The 17,504-nt window shown below is 32.5% G+C and overlaps 1 protein-coding gene across 7 annotated transcripts in view; it reads right to left on the reverse strand.

Annotated features, from left to right (window-relative positions):
• HDAC4 (histone deacetylase 4) overlaps positions 1 to 17,504 on the reverse strand; it is a 122,052-nt gene that overhangs the window by 47,298 nt on the left and 57,250 nt on the right. For 4 of the 7 annotated variants that reach the window (XM_085483384.1, XM_085483385.1, XM_085483386.1 and 1 more), the window contains one exon: positions 8,050 to 8,355. The exons of the other annotated variants lie outside the window; for them this stretch is intronic. In XM_085483384.1, coding sequence (XP_085339510.1) covers positions 8,050 to 8,104 — 55 coding nt within the window. In that variant the 5' untranslated portion in view covers positions 8,105 to 8,355. The remainder of the gene's footprint in view (positions 1 to 8,049; positions 8,356 to 17,504) is intronic. 7 annotated transcript variants of the gene reach the window in all.

The raw sequence follows: 17,504 nt of genomic DNA on the forward strand, positions 1-17,504 counted from the left end.
CGATTCTCATCAAGATCGCGCATGAACTCGGTAGCGCATATCCAGCACGACGAAGGAAACAGCGTAATCAAGGCTTATTACACGACATGGCTTTTATTATATCCAAGACTATTGCGTAAAGCCGCGTCTAATCCCTGGTACTTGGTCGTTTTGATTACGATCATTAGTTTCCGCGTATGAAAATACGCCACTTGTAATCATCCGTCAGGAAAAGTAATCGATTCGCACGGGAGAAAGAAATAGAACAAGAGAAAAAGTATCGCGACAGTGAAATATATTTTCCTAGAGTCTAGTATGATGTTACGACATTCCTCATGAAACCGAATAACCGAGACACTGCAAAAGGTACGCACGATGTATATTACGGAATTTAATTCAATGAATTCATCAAAAATTTTCCTACTAACTACGTGATATTTAATATTTAAATATAATATAATAATATTTAATATTTATATATAGTAATTTTAATTAATAATAGTACAGTACAGTAATAATGTATTATTAAATTATTAGTAATACCTCGCAGTTATTTTTTTCCTTCTCTTTCCCTCATAAAATATTTCAATGCGCATTTTTAATGATTTATAAAAAATATCCATGGAATATACGTATGGTATCTATATTTCCTCGACCAACATTTTCGATGAAACTATTTTCATTACAATAGTCGCGTATTATAATTTTTTTCCGCAAATATTCACACGAGTCCGAGTTAAGATTCACGAGAGAGAGAGATATGTCAATATTGTTGATGAAAATTCACGAATTTTTTATTACACGCTCCACGCGATGGAGAGAGCTCCGAGAGGCGAAAAAATTACAATCTGCGAAAATCAACTTAATAACGAAAAATTCGCCGATACAACAAGAATACATGAGAACCGCTCGAATATCGCATACACATATGTGCTTCCGTGCGCGAACTTATGCACATGAAGAACCGAAGCCAGAAATACCTGGCTGCTAGGAGTTAAATTATTCAGAAAACTTCGTGCGATTCGCAGATATTCTCGGAAAGTGCACGATCGACGCACAGAGAGAGAGAGAGAGAGAGAAGGAGAACGAAATTACATAAAATGTAAATCGTGATCAAGCGCATCAAGCGAGGCGATCGAAAAATCTTATGAAGAAAATTCTTTGACGAGATAAAAAAAATTCAATTTTAATTTTTAATGAATTTCTTTCCTCGAGATTAACATATGCCTGATAAGTTTTAATTAACATGTCAATCACATATTTTTTGTAATTATATGAGCGATCGAAAGAAAGTATTACTGGTTTTTCGCAACTTAACATATGTGATACATATAAATAATGAAATGGAAAATGTTTGCTACAAGAGAGAAAGTTTATGAATATTAATGCATAATATATAAAAAAAAAAGAATTCAATATTTTTAATAAGATAAATTCAAAGAATGTTTTATAGAAGGCGTCGAAAATATTACATCCACGTGTATATAAATATACGCTAGCTAAACAATTATATTCCAATAAGTAATAGAATTATCTTTACTGAAAGTTGTACGACACGGTAATTAGGATTGATGCCATATTTATCAAGCTGTCGACTGTCAAAACACGTATTACGTAAGTGCGTTACGCGATGTGCTTTTGAATCGTCATTTATCGCTCGTCCGTAATTATAGACAGTTACACGTAATCAGTCATTTCACGTGGAATTATGCGATCGGCCTCTTCCTTGTACGGAATCTATTTTTGCACGAATATTCAATTGTCACATTGTTTTTGCAGAAAGCTGCCTCGTAATTCAGCATTCGCAGGGGCTTGTCGCGTGTCATAGAACGTAATGCTCGCATAAAATGTCAACATAATAACCCAAATATCAGATTCAACTTTTATTTTAACCGAGATGTAAACGAAAAATAAGATAAAATAGAAAAACGAGAGACCTCACGTGTACGTGTGTGCTTGTATAAGATACTGTCACAGAGATAACCGCAAAGTGTATTTAAAAATAAAGAAAAATATCGCGCGCGATATAATATAATGAATAAAAGATGACAAATCGATAACTTGAAATGCGAAATAGCGGCAAAAATAATGTAATAAAAAATTGAACTCTCGAGATATATTATTATCACGTTTCTCGATAAATATATTCAACTTACGTACGTGTAGTAAGTGCTTTTCTTCATTTTCGTGAAAGTAGAATCGCTGCTGCCTCTCTACAGTCACGATTTCGCGCGCGCGTGCATGTAGAATTAATTTTATGAAATCGCGCCATTATACGGTCATCGGAAGCATCGGACACGTCAGTGGGTTGCATCGAATAGTGCATTACGGCGGTGCGTGCCTGCATGGTTCTCTCTCTCTCTCTCTCTCTGTGTGTGCAAAGCGCAGCGCGGATGCATTGAAAGGCGGCAAAACGTATCCATAGACCTGCTCGTGTTCTCTCGCGTATCGCGTTGCATTTTGTGCGAACGAACGACCGACCGGCGGTTCTTTGTGCCGGAACTTTGTCCACGATGCGCCGCGCCATCTCCGCAAACACGTCGCGAATAAACGCGGCCGCCGATAGCGAGGCACGCGACATACATTTTTTAAAAACCTAGCGCGTCCGTCTGGCCGCGAGTCAATGCGAGTCACCAGCGGCCGCGTTTTAACATCTACCACCTCGCGAGGGAAGAATAGACGCGACATTTCGCAGCTGGGGCATGTCGCTTACCCCGTATATTCGCTCGATATTCGCGCGATCTTTGTTCAATTATCGTGGAAAAAAAATTTTTTTTTTTTTTCATCGAAATGATTCTGCGTTCAAGAGGAATTTTGTCTCGTTCTTCGTTTACTTATTCAAGAGGTTGCTGAAGATTTTTATTCGATTTTCAAATTTCATCATTTCTCTTTAGCCTCTTAGGTCCTCAAAAGATAATCGCTAATGTTACCCGTTTATTGCGAGAATTTAGAAAAATAACTTGACATTTCACGTGGCAATTACATTAAAATGAGTATCATAATGATTTCGGAAAATCTGCGAAATAATATACAAAGCGATAAATAATACACGCAACAATAGATGTCAGTAGAATTATACGCGCTTTTTTCAAACAATTCATTTTTTAAGTCTACAGAAAGAGCTGAGATTAATATTTACACAATAAAATATAAAATATACGTTCGATTAATTTTTCGATGTATACATTTTAATATTTTTATTGTGATAAATATTTAACCAGAGAAACTCATCAAATTCATCCCACAATTACCATGATTTTTTCAGGGTAAATTCTAAGAGAAAATTCTTTCCGTGTATCTTTCAAAAAATTGTTAAACGTTTAACAATAAGATAAGAGAGTGGCGACCGAAGGGAGAATCTTGGAACAAGAACGCGATCGATGATGTGCGCGCGCGAAGTTTACGTACGTGTATGTGGCGTACAATTCGCGCGTGCGGGACAAATTGCACGACTTGGTTTGCACGCCCGCGAGTCACGCGACTCGCGTGCCTCGATCTCACGTCCCCGTGAAAATTGGCACGCTATGCCGGAACGCACGGCGGCGAATCGGTGGACGAGCCGCAATTTTGCCAGCGAGGCTTCTCGCAATGCTGCGCAAGGTCTCGCTTTCGCTAGCTGGTGGCTGCGGTGAATTTCGCCGACGATTCGAACAGATTAATTCCACTAGCTCGCTTTCGAGCTCAGCACATCCAGCTCTAACGCGAACCTTTCCATTTTTTAATATATGTATTTATATTTCATTAACACGTATTAATATATATTTTACACATTTTTAATAATACATTTAAAAAAATATTTAATTTTTTAAAATAAGGTATGTCTTTTCTATATTTAATAATGTATTAATAAAATATTTCATTTTTTCAAATAAAATATATCTTTTCTATATTTAATAATAAATACACTTGCAATATATATTAATAAAAAAAATCAAGTTGAAAATCGACTAAAAAAATCTGAAAATTTTAGTCTGAAAAAAATTAGACAAAGTATTGATTGTACTTTTAAAGCTGTACATTTCCGATTTCGTGAGAACAAAGTTGAAAAAGTTGCATCGGCGCCATTAAAGTGCATCGTTACCCCTCGCCGCGTTGCAGCGCGATGTTATTTATATCTCTCGCGCCGGTTGATTTTATTTAATGCAACTCGAGTCTTCTCGCATTGACGCCGGTCATGCGCAATGCGCCGACTACTAGCAAAGACAATTAGGGCCCACATTAATTAAGGTAATTGCGCCGCACGAGCACAGCCTCCTACAAAATGTCCTCTCCGGATGTACGCACTTAAACCCCGCCTAACTACTGATTATAATAAATTTCATACCCATCCCGACATGGTGTTCGATCCATCTTCATCCCACAGTTCGTGGTAATGTATCTTTTTCTTGAAAAAATATCGATAGCTTGTCATTAATTATAAGAAGCAGAAATAGTGTTGAGCGGTTCTACTTTTTATTCTTCTGTCAATTTTTATATTTATCTGAATATAAAAAAAATTATCTCAAAACTTATTAAAAGATTTCCACATATATTAGTGTATAAATTGTTTCAGATATTTTTTTCTTAGAAATCCTAAAATTGAAAAGAACTCAAAGTGTAATTAAGATATATATAATGAGATATGATTCAAATAATGTTCGCTCTCTATTCTAGAAACTATTTGTTATTGGGGTGGATTAAAGTCTCGTGAATTCTCGTGTGTTTTGTATTACGATGATGCGATCTACTGATAATTCTGGCAAGAGAAACGACAATTCTCTGGCAGCGATCCCGTCATCGACTTCGGAGCAACTTCGTGCAAGGGACCATCCGCCCGTTTGTCATCTAATTTTCACGCACGATTTCTCGCCATCCTCGACCCGATTATCTTCGCGACCGTGTACTCGTATATTAGCCGTGTCGGCAAAAGTCGATGAAAGAATCGCGAATAACGTGGAGCTATTTGCAAAAGATTGACGAAGATAGAAACGTGGCCTCGGTGCTAATAGATAAATAAATTAACAGACTTGCCAAAATTATACCGATATTCTGTATCATATCATTTTTCCCAACATTCGGTGAAATTACGAATTTTGCAAAATTCATCAAAGGAATTAAAGTTTCCATCTATTTTTCCCCGTCAATTTTAAATTACTAAAAGTCTTGCCCATTATGCATTAAATTTTGTTAATAAGAATAGTTCGAAAATATATATAAGTTTGAAACTTTTAAAAGTCGCACGATTACAATAAAATTCGATATTCTTATTAAGAAAAAGTAACATTAAATTCCAAAAAAAAAGAATAATTTGAGAATAATTTTTGATGCATACTAAATAAATAATGAAGCACAAATTATAAAATCAATTTCGTAGACCACAGCGAAACGATACTTCAAAACGGCGCAGAACACGAATAATAAATGTTCCAAAACATACACGTACGGACATACACAACAATGACCTAACAGCAAGTCTATTAATAGAAATTATAAAAATCGATGTGTAGGTCAACCTCGCGCGCATTAATATATCGAATAAAATCAACGCGTAAAAGAGAGAGTACTGACATTTAATATTTATAAATGACACCGATATTTAGTTAAATTAGTTAAAACCTAAACCAAAAAGAGCCCCATCATCTATCATCAAGTGTTTTATCTTCACTTAATGCACATTACTATCTTCACTTTCACATGTCTTTAATTGAAAAAATATATATATAAAAATATGTAAAAAAAAACTTTTCATTATAATTTTTAAACATATGTTCGTGCGCGAAAATTTTTCTCGGAAATTAAAATGTATACATATATGTGTGCGATACTTTATAAATAAAATATATGTAAAACTATCATGGAAAAATCCACAGGAATTTTATTATAAATTTGTAATTATACGGTCATTTGCTTCCCCTTACCCAGATATAGCTGACTTCTCCGAAACATCGCGTTGCAACAACTATTACAATTTTTTGCCATTGCATGCGCGACGCTGGCTGCATAATTAAACGATTCGGGATAGTCCTGTCACGCGAGGAAAATTACGTTCGCCGCTTTAGCCAGGTCAGAAAAAAGGTAGGTCGTTCGATCGCACTATGTAATGGGTTATAGTCGGTAGATTATGGTGTCAGAAATTCTTCTATAGTATTGTATAGATCAAAGAAAGCCCTAGTTTCATTGATCCAATGACCTTCTTAATTTCTTTTACATCAATTGTAAATATACATATTACATGTATATGTAATAAAAGTTACTCAGAAATCATATATAATTACACACTGTAAAAAAATATGTAATATATTACACAAAAATATGTAAAATTACATAAATAATAAGTGTAAAATTACACGATAAATAATACTAATGTTTACATTTCATTATTTATCATGTAATTTTACATTTATTATTTATGTAAATTTACATAATTTTAATGTAATTTTACAAATTATTTTTACAGTGCATGTAAAAACGAACAATGTATTTATAGAGAACTAGTTCCGCGTTTCAGCATAAAAAATTACTAAGTCTATTAATGATTAATAAGATTTTATATTCATATCACCTCTGCATTTCCTTCTTTACTCTTGATAATCTAAAAACAAGTTTGCAGATAAAAAAAGCATCTTTTTGTACGTTATCTATAATACGAATAAAAATAATTGACGTCTTTTCAGTTTAGATTTAGATATATCCTTCAGGCTTATAAATGAAAAAAGCGGTTTAAAATTAGAGCGTGTTTATTTAAAGATTTGATCGATATGATGACGAAGTATATTTTATAGATATCTCTATAGATCTCTCTTTGATTCTAATCACCAAGACACAAAAGAAAAGAGTCATAGGTACATTTTTTGCCACTCGTGTTTCTGGCCGGTGGCCGGTTACTAAGATTAGACGAACACTTGCTATATATAGGGTGACATTTATATACGTTGTCTCTTAAAACATGAACTTACACACGTGTGCTCATGCTACCTCTTCCGCTTTGTCGAGCGAGCTTTAAGTCGACATTTTTAAACAAAAGCTTAATTCAGAATTTTTCAACTTTATAAAGGTAAACTCAGATTCCTAATCTCTTACAATCAAATTCAATAATCATTTTTTTTGTACCACTCGTATTCAATATTATAGATTGGTCAAATATACCGACAATTCCATTTTCTCAATTGATTCATTATTAAATAACTGTAAATGTTAATCATTTATTCAAGATCCATTTTCAATGAAAATATATGCACTTAAACTTTATATGGATTCAATAACATAAATAAGAAAATTTCCGGTGTATTCACAATCTATCTTACTGAATGCCTAAATAGTAGCAGAAAAAATAATTTATCTCTAACGTGTGAAAAAAAATCCACACGATTTCTTGCTTGTAACATCGTTAAATATGGTTGCAGTGAGATATCGAAAATCTTAAGCATAATTAGATAACATTCTGGCAATCAAATTAATTCTTAATTAAATATAAATTTAATTAAGCAAAAATCATTTAAATCTTTTCATTTTTACATAAAAAAAGAAAGAAAAAATATTGAATAAATATTATTTGTTAGACATTTAAAATTTATATAAAATTAATTTTAGAATTTTATCAAAAAAATTTAAATATATATTTTTTTTTAAATAAAAATACCAATTTATATATTTTAAATCATTTGATAAATATATTTGATAATATTATTTGATAAATATTAAATAAGCAATATTAAATTTAGTATATTACTGTATATATAGCATTAAATAATAATTAATATATTGAATTATTTAATTGTTCAAATATATTATTTAATATTTGAATTACTTAATTATTCTATTTAATTATTCAATAACTAATATATCAAATTTAATATGCTGTAGATATGTTATTAGCCTCCAATTTATCATAATTGAGAATTGAAAATAAAGATAAATATGCACAAAAGAATGTAAAAGAATGTAAAAACTTGTTTACAGTCCTTTTTTAAGAAGGGCTTTCTAAGAAGTCAAAATGTAAGAACATTCTTTTGCGAAAAGGAGAAGGTCTTTTTGAAGACCCCAAAAAATAATCAGTTTAATATTGTTAAGCACACGTTCTTTGATACGTACCTAGATGATTCGGGTGGTGCATATTGTAATTGGTAGTACCATAGTCCAGGGCCATATGCTACACTCTTAAGTAGTAGTATATCCACCGAGATATTTAGTATCCACTGCGAAGCACCATCCGGATCTTAACACCAGTTCTCACACTCGCAAACGTAAACACCGCGATTATTTGATCGTCACGACACGCGGAGATTCATGTTTTCCAAAAGACAAATAATTTATTTAACCACCACCTCGTCTTATCGGCAAGATTTTTTTTTGTGTTCGTCGCTCTCTACCACTTTTTTCGCATGTCCAAGAGATGATCTAGAAAGAGAATAAAGGAGAATCATCAATTCATCTGACGTAAAACAAATCAATATCGTAAACAAACTATTTTTGTTGATTAGATAAGAGCAGTAGAGTTCGATCCATTAATAATGAAATGATATTTGTTATTACTTTATCCTGTTTCGACTATCTTTCAAAAATCTTCATTGCAAAAGAGAAAGAAAAGTAATTCTTTTTCAAGTTATAATTTTCTTTGTGTAATTCTGTTTAAAAAAAAAAACACAAGGTTGTTCTTTTTTGCGCTTAATTAAATTTCATATTTGTTGTTACGTATATTTGCAGATGCAACGTGGAAAAAAATCTGCGCTAATCCAATATATTAAAAGTATATACAATTGTAGCTGTTATACGTATATATATGAAAGATTTGGATCGAAGAAACTGTGAGCAACGTCCGCGTGAGTATGCCAAAGAATGAAAATCTAATTTTGCATCTCTGACAAGTGTCAAATGTCCTTGCCAACGATGATGATCGCGGTGGTCGAGGCACGTGTTCAACAGCGTTCTGCCGAATCGAATACATCGTATATTTATTTTTCTGACGCTAGCTGGTTATTTAAAGGTTAAATAATAGCGCTGCTCACGTTCAATTTCGTAGCCTCACCCTTCCTCTTTTTTTCCTCTCTCTTTCTCTCTCTCTTTCCTCAACATTGACGCGATTAATACGTAATCGGCGATTTCACGCATGTGCTTGGGATGCATGATTGATGATAAAACAGTGTCGAGGAGCGGCGAAACACGAGACGTTATAGAATATCTCGATTCTCTCGTCGCCATTTATACGCTCCCCCTTTATATGTACGATCGATTGACGGCGAGAATAAAATATTGGTCGCGTGATAAGTCATGGGTCTCTTCATTTATCAAGCAAAGTATTGACTGATATAACGTTGCGGCATATAAATTTTGCGCAACAACAACGTAAATTTATACCTTCAAAGTTGCCGAATCATGTCGACAAAAATTCTTTCAATGACGTCTATAAAATGTGTCTGCAAGATTTGTAAACTAAACGCTATTAATAATAATTTACAAGTCGTTCCGCATATTTCTCGTGTCGTCGAATATCGAATGATCGATATGTGTATATAACTGCGAGAGAAATTTAAAATATTCACAACTCTTGCGATTCTCTCATCAGATGAGGTTGAGAAAATGCGGAGAGATCACGTGGGAAGACGAGTTGATCTTTCTCGATTTAAATGCGAGCGAAAGAGAGATCAATGACCGCATAATAAATATAAACCGTAAAAGGATATTAAGCTAAATGTCTTCTCCGTTTATAGTGTAATGCAAATGTTATTACTTCTATTAAAATTGCGATGGAAAATTTGTTTCTTTTCTCGGAGCAGAATATATTTTTATTTTTGTTTTCATTTTTTTCTCGCTCGAAAATAGTAAGTGAATCGAAAAGTGAGTCTTCTTTCTCTTCATAAATATCAGAATTTCTGCATTATACATTAATTGTATATATATAAAGCGACTATGTTGCATAATTGCAAAAGCACAATTTTAATAGTTTGTCATTAACGATAATGTCGAATGCAAATGTCAAATGTAATAATCTCGTTTTGCAAAAAAAAATTTTACAAAATATATTACAAAAACATACATATTTTATAAGTAGAATATTGAATAAATTAAAACACGTGTGTATATTTTTGGATTTAACTGCATATATTATACATATATTTCTCATTTTTATGCAATAAATTCTTATATATTTTTTATTATATAAGACATTATAACGGGATCCATCTCTCTTTTCCTTAATTCAATATCTAAAATCTATATCTGAGTTTATCGTGAGAATGAATATAAAGGAAAACAAATTTAGCTCCTATTGCTTAATCGTTACTCAACGTGTTATACAATTCGATCTGTTATCGACGTGATAGATTCGTTTGTCATCGATTCGAGCGATAGGTGAACGAAAGCGGAAAGGGGTTTCGAGGCTGGAGGATGGAATGTTTGAGAGAGGCAAGTATAGTTGACCATTCACGTCGTAAATTGATCCCTTGACTTCGCCTAAGTGGCGCGAATGACTGTCATGACGTCATCCCGCGTTTTCTTTTCTTCTCTTTTATCGTAAACCTTTTCGACCCGTGGACAAGCTTCTTTCTCGCCGCTTAATCGACGATGTTACTTTATTAGTCGTAAATTCGTCACGATGAAAACTTACATTCTTTCTCGATAATTTTAACTACGCATCCATAGGTAGCGCGTGAGATAAAAATATTTATTCGCGGTTAATAAATAATTTAATTTACCCATAATAATTATGGTGAATATTTTTGTAAAATAATTCGATAAAAATATGCATTGTTTTGTTGTCCAAGCGAAAAGATTGATCCGAAGGAAGAAAGAGCAACAGCATTTAAGAGAAGCTATCGAGATTATCGCAAAAGGATTTAGTTTGCAAATCTGCAAATTTGCATAAATAAATGTTAACAATGGCGCGATTGAGATACGATTTTTGCGACGGAAATTCTAGGCGCAAAGTTGTAAATTTAAAGAGCAAGAAAAAGATGAGCGAAGAATAAAATTCGACCCTGCTATGTTGGGTAGCAATAATGTTGGATTTTGTCGAACAACTTGCATGTATTATGAAAAGATTTAAGGGGCGTATATTGTTATTTATGATTGTGTATGGAAATCATTGTTGGAAATGGAAAGGATAATATAAATGACCCAGTTAATCCTCGCACTATTCAACACAAAAAAGGTTCGATTCTCTCGTGCAGCCATATTCGAACTGCATTCTTTGCCAAACGGTTCGCATTCCTCGAATATTGTGAACATCGATTTTATGTAAAATCACGGAATAAAATCGAATTATACGAAATTCTTATCACACAAAAAATTTAAAAAATAATAATAATATTGTAAGCCGTATATACAAGAGCAATTGAATTACAATTTCAAATATATATTATACAATTTTTTACTATTTAAAAATTATATTTATTATTTAGAATTATATGTATTGCTAGAAGGTTAAATTTGCTGCTAGAAAAATATCGTACTAAATATAATATTGAATACCACAATTGCATATACTTAAAAGGAGAAAAACCAGCTTAAGATACGCAATTTACAGCAATATTATTCATCAAAATGTTTCTCGCTTCGTCATTAGAAAAGGATCAAAGCATGCTTTTTTTGGGGGGACGTCTATGATTATCCGATCTGAAAAAAAAGGTATAGATTTCGAAGATCTTGGAATTAAACGTGACATACACACACGCGGATCTCCCGATCGGCACCCTAGATTATCGATAGATCGATCGATCTTTATCTCTTTTTCTCCGCGGCGACCAATCGTGAATGCTCTTCCCGTTGCGGTGGGGAACCTGTACCATTAGCGGGATGTTGAACTTGCCTTTAACTTGGCCGCCTCTATACACGAGGACTCCCCGAGAGCGCCAAAGGCGATTATAATGGCACGCCGAAGATTAAGGCGCGTTGGCGACCTTCCTCTCATATTGCGGACGAAAGGAGATGCGCATGATCGCCGCATTGCGTTCTATTAATCTGTCGTAAATAAAAATTTTCCCGAAAAAAAAAACGGGAGAGAGAGAGAGAGAGAGAGAAAGAAAGCACACAAAAAATTGAAATAATGAAAATTAAACAATTCTGAAAAATGATGGAAATTAATGAATGAAGGAATAGAACTCTTGCACAATGATATAAATAATGTAACGTGTAATAATTGCTCATTGAAAAGAGAGTTCACATTTTAATCATATCATTATTATTAATTTAAATAAAATTTAAATTCAAGCAATCTTTGCATTTCCAGAGTTTTTATTAAACATGTTTTGCCATAAAGATTTTTTTTACTATTAGTAAGGGCCAGTTCCAACTCTTGATAAGTTTTACCCGACAGGTAGTCTCATATCTTCGTCTCTGTTTTTAGAATTTATTTGAAAAGATATGAAATTATGCTACATGTCGGGTAAAACTTATCAAAGAGTTGGAAAAATCGGCTCTAAATAAAATGAAGTTAGAAGACGATATTTCTATGAAAGAATGGATTACAATATATGAAAAGGAATTTACCGAAATTAAGATTGATGTTCTGGACGCCTTACTATAAATAATATTTAATAAGTCAATGATCGTTTGTTTTGCAATGCAAAATTGTGATTAAATTAGTAACGCGCGAGATGACACGTGAGATGTGTATTTATCGCGTGATCTAAATCAAAGACATTCGAATAGAATTCGATACACGTGCCGAGAGATTTGGCACATTTAGACGACGCAAAACGATAAATATAGATTGTCGGGTCAGATTAGATCGTGGCCCTCACAAATTTAGTCGTATCCGTTAAAAGCCTGAGGCTAGATACACTTAATATTAACATTCAAATTGTGTTGAAAGATATGCAAATAATTCATTCTAAAAGTTCTAAAAATATTATGTGAAAATTAAATGCTTTTTTGTACATTTTGACATGCAATTGATATGCAAATTGTTAATGAATTGAAATATCAAGAAATATCAACTTTAATCACTTAAAAGTAATATAAATATATAATTGATATTACTAGATTTCAATTATTTATAATTTCGCGTGATTTATTAAAATCATGATATATTTTGAAATGTAGAAATTGAATGGAAATTGAATCAACATCGTAGAAGTTTTTTTTTCATACAAGTTCTCTCATGTAGAAAACTATATACATTTATTCGTGAATAGTACGAGAACACGATCCGCGTGGTCCAGTTCTATATTGGCAATCAAAATAATAAAACTACTTCCGCTTATTCGGCCGAGGAAAACAATTTATATACGTTTTATCGTTTCACATCGTTTTACGCGATCGAGGTAGAGAGGATCGATGGCTTTGTATCGAAAATCCTATCGATATCTCAGACGCGGCAGCGGAAACTCCATGAGAAACGCGGCATGTGATGCGAAAAGGCTATAGACTATAGATGTTGTGCATATGCGGAATCGTGTGACGTGTTCCTCGAGGTGACCGAAGAAAGTATATATCTACTGGGATAGAGGAAAATTGCGGCTAGTTCATTCCACAGGCGCATACTGACGTATACGTGCATACACACGCACACATAAACATGTGTTCCAATCCACTGCGCGTAGAAGAGACAAGGTATTATTAATTCACTAATTTATCCGACATACCGCGGTATACAGCTGTAGCTTTAGCGATTCAATCGATATTTCTTTTTTCTCTAGAATCGGAAACTGACACGTTGTACAGTCACCGTGGAACGCGGTTAGATATATCAATATCTGATTGAAAAAAATAATTAGAATTTATTAATCCTATGCCGAAATACTGAAATAATTAAACGAGAAAAACTTGATGGGAAATTATAATGCGCAAGGACAAAATATAACTATAGAGATGAAGGAGAGGCTAAATTAATTTTCATCTTGCTATATCGGGACACTATCTTTCACAAAAAAATTCTATAAATAGTTTATAATCAGGTGAAGAACTAGGTCATATACACTGGAAAAAAAGATATATTAATATGATTAAATCTTTCAATAACAATACATATTTTGTTAATTGAACATATACGTTTTGTGTTAGACTTAATATATTATAATTAATTAATGAAAGGCTCGTATAAATTCAACAAAATTAAACAATCATATATAGTAGGCCAACTAAACTCTATCAGGGAAAACAATACAAGACACCGACATAATAGCTTCATTGGACGTTGTTTCATTATTTACTAATGTTTCCGTAGATCTTGCATTAAACGGCATCAACAATAGATGGCATTTTATAGAGTCACACACAAAGATTCCCAAAAATGAATTCATAGGTATGATAAAATTTATATTAACTTCTACATTTTTCACTTTTAATAACATAACTTACAAACAAATTTATGGGACTCCTATGGGTTCCCCACTTTCTCCGATCATTGCCGATATAGTCATGCAGGACTTGGAAACATTGGTAATTAGTAATTTAAATTGCGAAATGACTTTCTATTTCCGTTATGTAGACGACATTATTTTGTGCACTTCCGCTGACAATATTACATATGTTTTGAACGAATTCAACAATTATAACGATAGACTACAATTTACATTGGAAAAGGAGGATAATCGTTGTATAAGCTTTTTAGACATAATGATCAAAGTAATAGATAACAAAATTTATTTAGATTGGTATCACAAAAAGACATTCTCAGGTAGATTACTTTCATTTTTTTCAAATCATCCGACTTGTCATAAAATAGGAACAATTTATAACTTGGTAGATAGAGCTTTATTACTATCACATCCGCAATTTCACAAAAAAAATATAGAGAAAGCTATTAACATTTTGCTATCCAACGGTTATCCTCTTGATCTAATTTTCACAGAAATAAAACGCAGATTAAAGAATCTCTCAACTAAAAAATTTAACAAGCCTAATAATAACAATATAACAGATACCAATAATACTAATACTAACATTAAATATTTTGTCATACCATATATAGAACCAATATCTGAGAAAGTTGCTTCAGCAATAAGAAGACCTGACGTAGTGGTAGGATATCGTTGCATTAAAAAATTAAATGACTTCATAAGAGTTCAAAAGGACAAAAATAATTGCCCCACGAATTCTAATGTTATTTACAAATTGAACTGCAACGATTGTGACGCCACATATGTCGGACAGACAAAAAGACAGCTAAGAACGAGACTTAAAGAACATAAAAATAATATTAAATTAGACTCTGCTAGACATTCGGTTATCACGGAACACATTCTAAACGAACAACATACATTTGACTGGGACAATATTAAAATTATGGATCATGAAAAGAATTACCAAAAAAGACTAATATCCGAAATGATCCACATTAAAGAACAGAAAAATGGAATTAATTTAAATACAGACACCGAATTGTTAGACAGTAGCTATTTTGACATACTTAAAAAATTTGCTGAATCATAATTTAGAAAAAACATTGGTAATAAATAAATACATCACGCTCTCTATTTTGACATTTGGTATTCAGACTTCGCAACACACACTTGAAATATCGGGGAAAAGGACTTGTTAAAACGATAATGTAAGTTGAAAGATTTTTTAATATTTTCTGACATTGATTTAATTCGCGTATTATATCCGTAGCATGCTCAAATGTCGCATAACTTGGCATCTCAGACCAATCGCCTTGCATATCTATTGGTCAACAGCGAAGAATCGTTTCAATTTTATATTTTAATATTTAACTAACTTTGTATTTTTAATATCTAACTTTATATTTTAATATTTAATTTTTATGTATTGATAAAGACTGTAGTGCAGTCGAAACGTTTACAATTTATGTCGATTCTGTAACGGAATGTTAATTTAATGATTTAACTATTAATAAAAAAATTTTTACATCTTATTTATTTGCTCGTTTAGTTGGCCTACTATATATGATTGTTTAATTTTGTTAATATATTATAGTTAATTTAAATATTTTTTGTTTAATTAAAAAAATAATATTTAGTTGAAAGGTTTAATCAACTTAACAAATTTTTTTTTAATGTACCCACTGAAAAAAATGGCTAAATTAATACATATTTAGTTCAATACTGCCAAATAAATCATTTATTTGAAACAAATAAATATTTATTTGTTTTGAAAAGGATTTCTTTCTTATATAAAATAAATATTTTTCATATCAAATCAATATTATTAGTTTCAAATAAATGATTCACATTTGGCAGTATTGAAATAAATACTTATTCGAATTCAATAAATTTTTTTTCATTGCCTGATTTAGTATTATTTTGTGTTATTGCAGAAATGATCTAAGGCTCTAATATGATATGGGATTAGTCAGATATTCCTCGGAAATAACGCAAAAAGCACCGAGCTATACACGATCTTAAGGTTAACGATCTTAATTGTAGAACGCGAACCGAAAGTCAAATCTAAGGAACGCGTCATTTTGTCATCGATCAAAAGTCAAGTTTCCAATCAGTGTATCAGTAATAGATACACATCAAATTTAAGACGGAAGAGAAGGGGAGCTAAATATATTTTCCTTGCCGCTCGATTTCTTTCGATTGCGCGACCGGGTGCGCCGAAACCTGTCTATTTATCTCTTTCTTTCTCTCTCTCCCTCTCACTCTTTCTCTCGAAAAAGCGGCTATCTATCTACCAACCTACCCAGCGAGAGTCTATTTCTCTCGTTGAGTAGGCGCCAAGAATCTAAATTCGACATCGCCACGCCTCCGCGACTTTTCACGTGCTGGTGTAGTAGCGCGCGATAAAAGCGCACACGGAAATTTGCATCGAGGTTTAATATGCGTAATAGTAAGTCAATCGCCACCGCGATATAAATCGCGTTCATCTAGATGGATCGTAGATTATTGTAATGCAAAACGGTGTCTTTATTATTAAGAGAGATTTTTGAAAGAAAAAGTCATATCTTTTTTTTCTTACAACTAGTATTTTACTATTATGCAGTAAGAAGATATTTTATAAAAATAATTAATTAATATCTATTACTGTATTATTGCAATAATATAAAAGTGATAGATCGTAGATTTGCGATGCAAAATTGTCTCTGCTATTAAGAGATTTTTGGAAGAAAAAGTCATATATTTTTTTTCTTACAACTAGTATTTTACTACTATGCAGTAAGAAAAGAGATTTTATATAAATAATTAAGTAATATCATTTACTGCATATTATTGCAATAATAAAAAAGTGATATCGGTTTTATTCGCGATAATTATATATCACACGAAATTAAAGATCCATATAATACGAAAAAGATATTATAGGAAAGCTAAAGGACGTGAAATTGCATTATTCATTCAATTGATCGAAATAAGTTAATGAATTATTGACACGCATATAATTTTTATCATAAAATTATAACAGAGATTTTTCTAAATTCGTCCTTTTTTCGCACACCTCTAATTTTATAACCGTTTTCTGTATCGAATTAGGCTTTGGTCAATGGGCTCGTATGTCAAGTGCGCGATGAGGCGTGACAAAGGTGAGAGAAAAATCAACGAGGCCGAAAAAAAAAAATGAGAGAATCTCCGACGAACAACGGCTTTTCTCGCCCTCGCACGCATCGCTATTTTCGCGCTTTCGTGCGAAATTTGCCGGCGTTTTGCACA

This window comes from Nylanderia fulva, unplaced genomic scaffold (assembly GCF_048542155.1).
Source record: "Nylanderia fulva isolate GAGA-0341 unplaced genomic scaffold, ASM4854215v1 Scaffold25, whole genome shotgun sequence".
Lineage (NCBI taxonomy): Eukaryota > Metazoa > Arthropoda > Insecta > Hymenoptera > Formicidae > Nylanderia > Nylanderia fulva.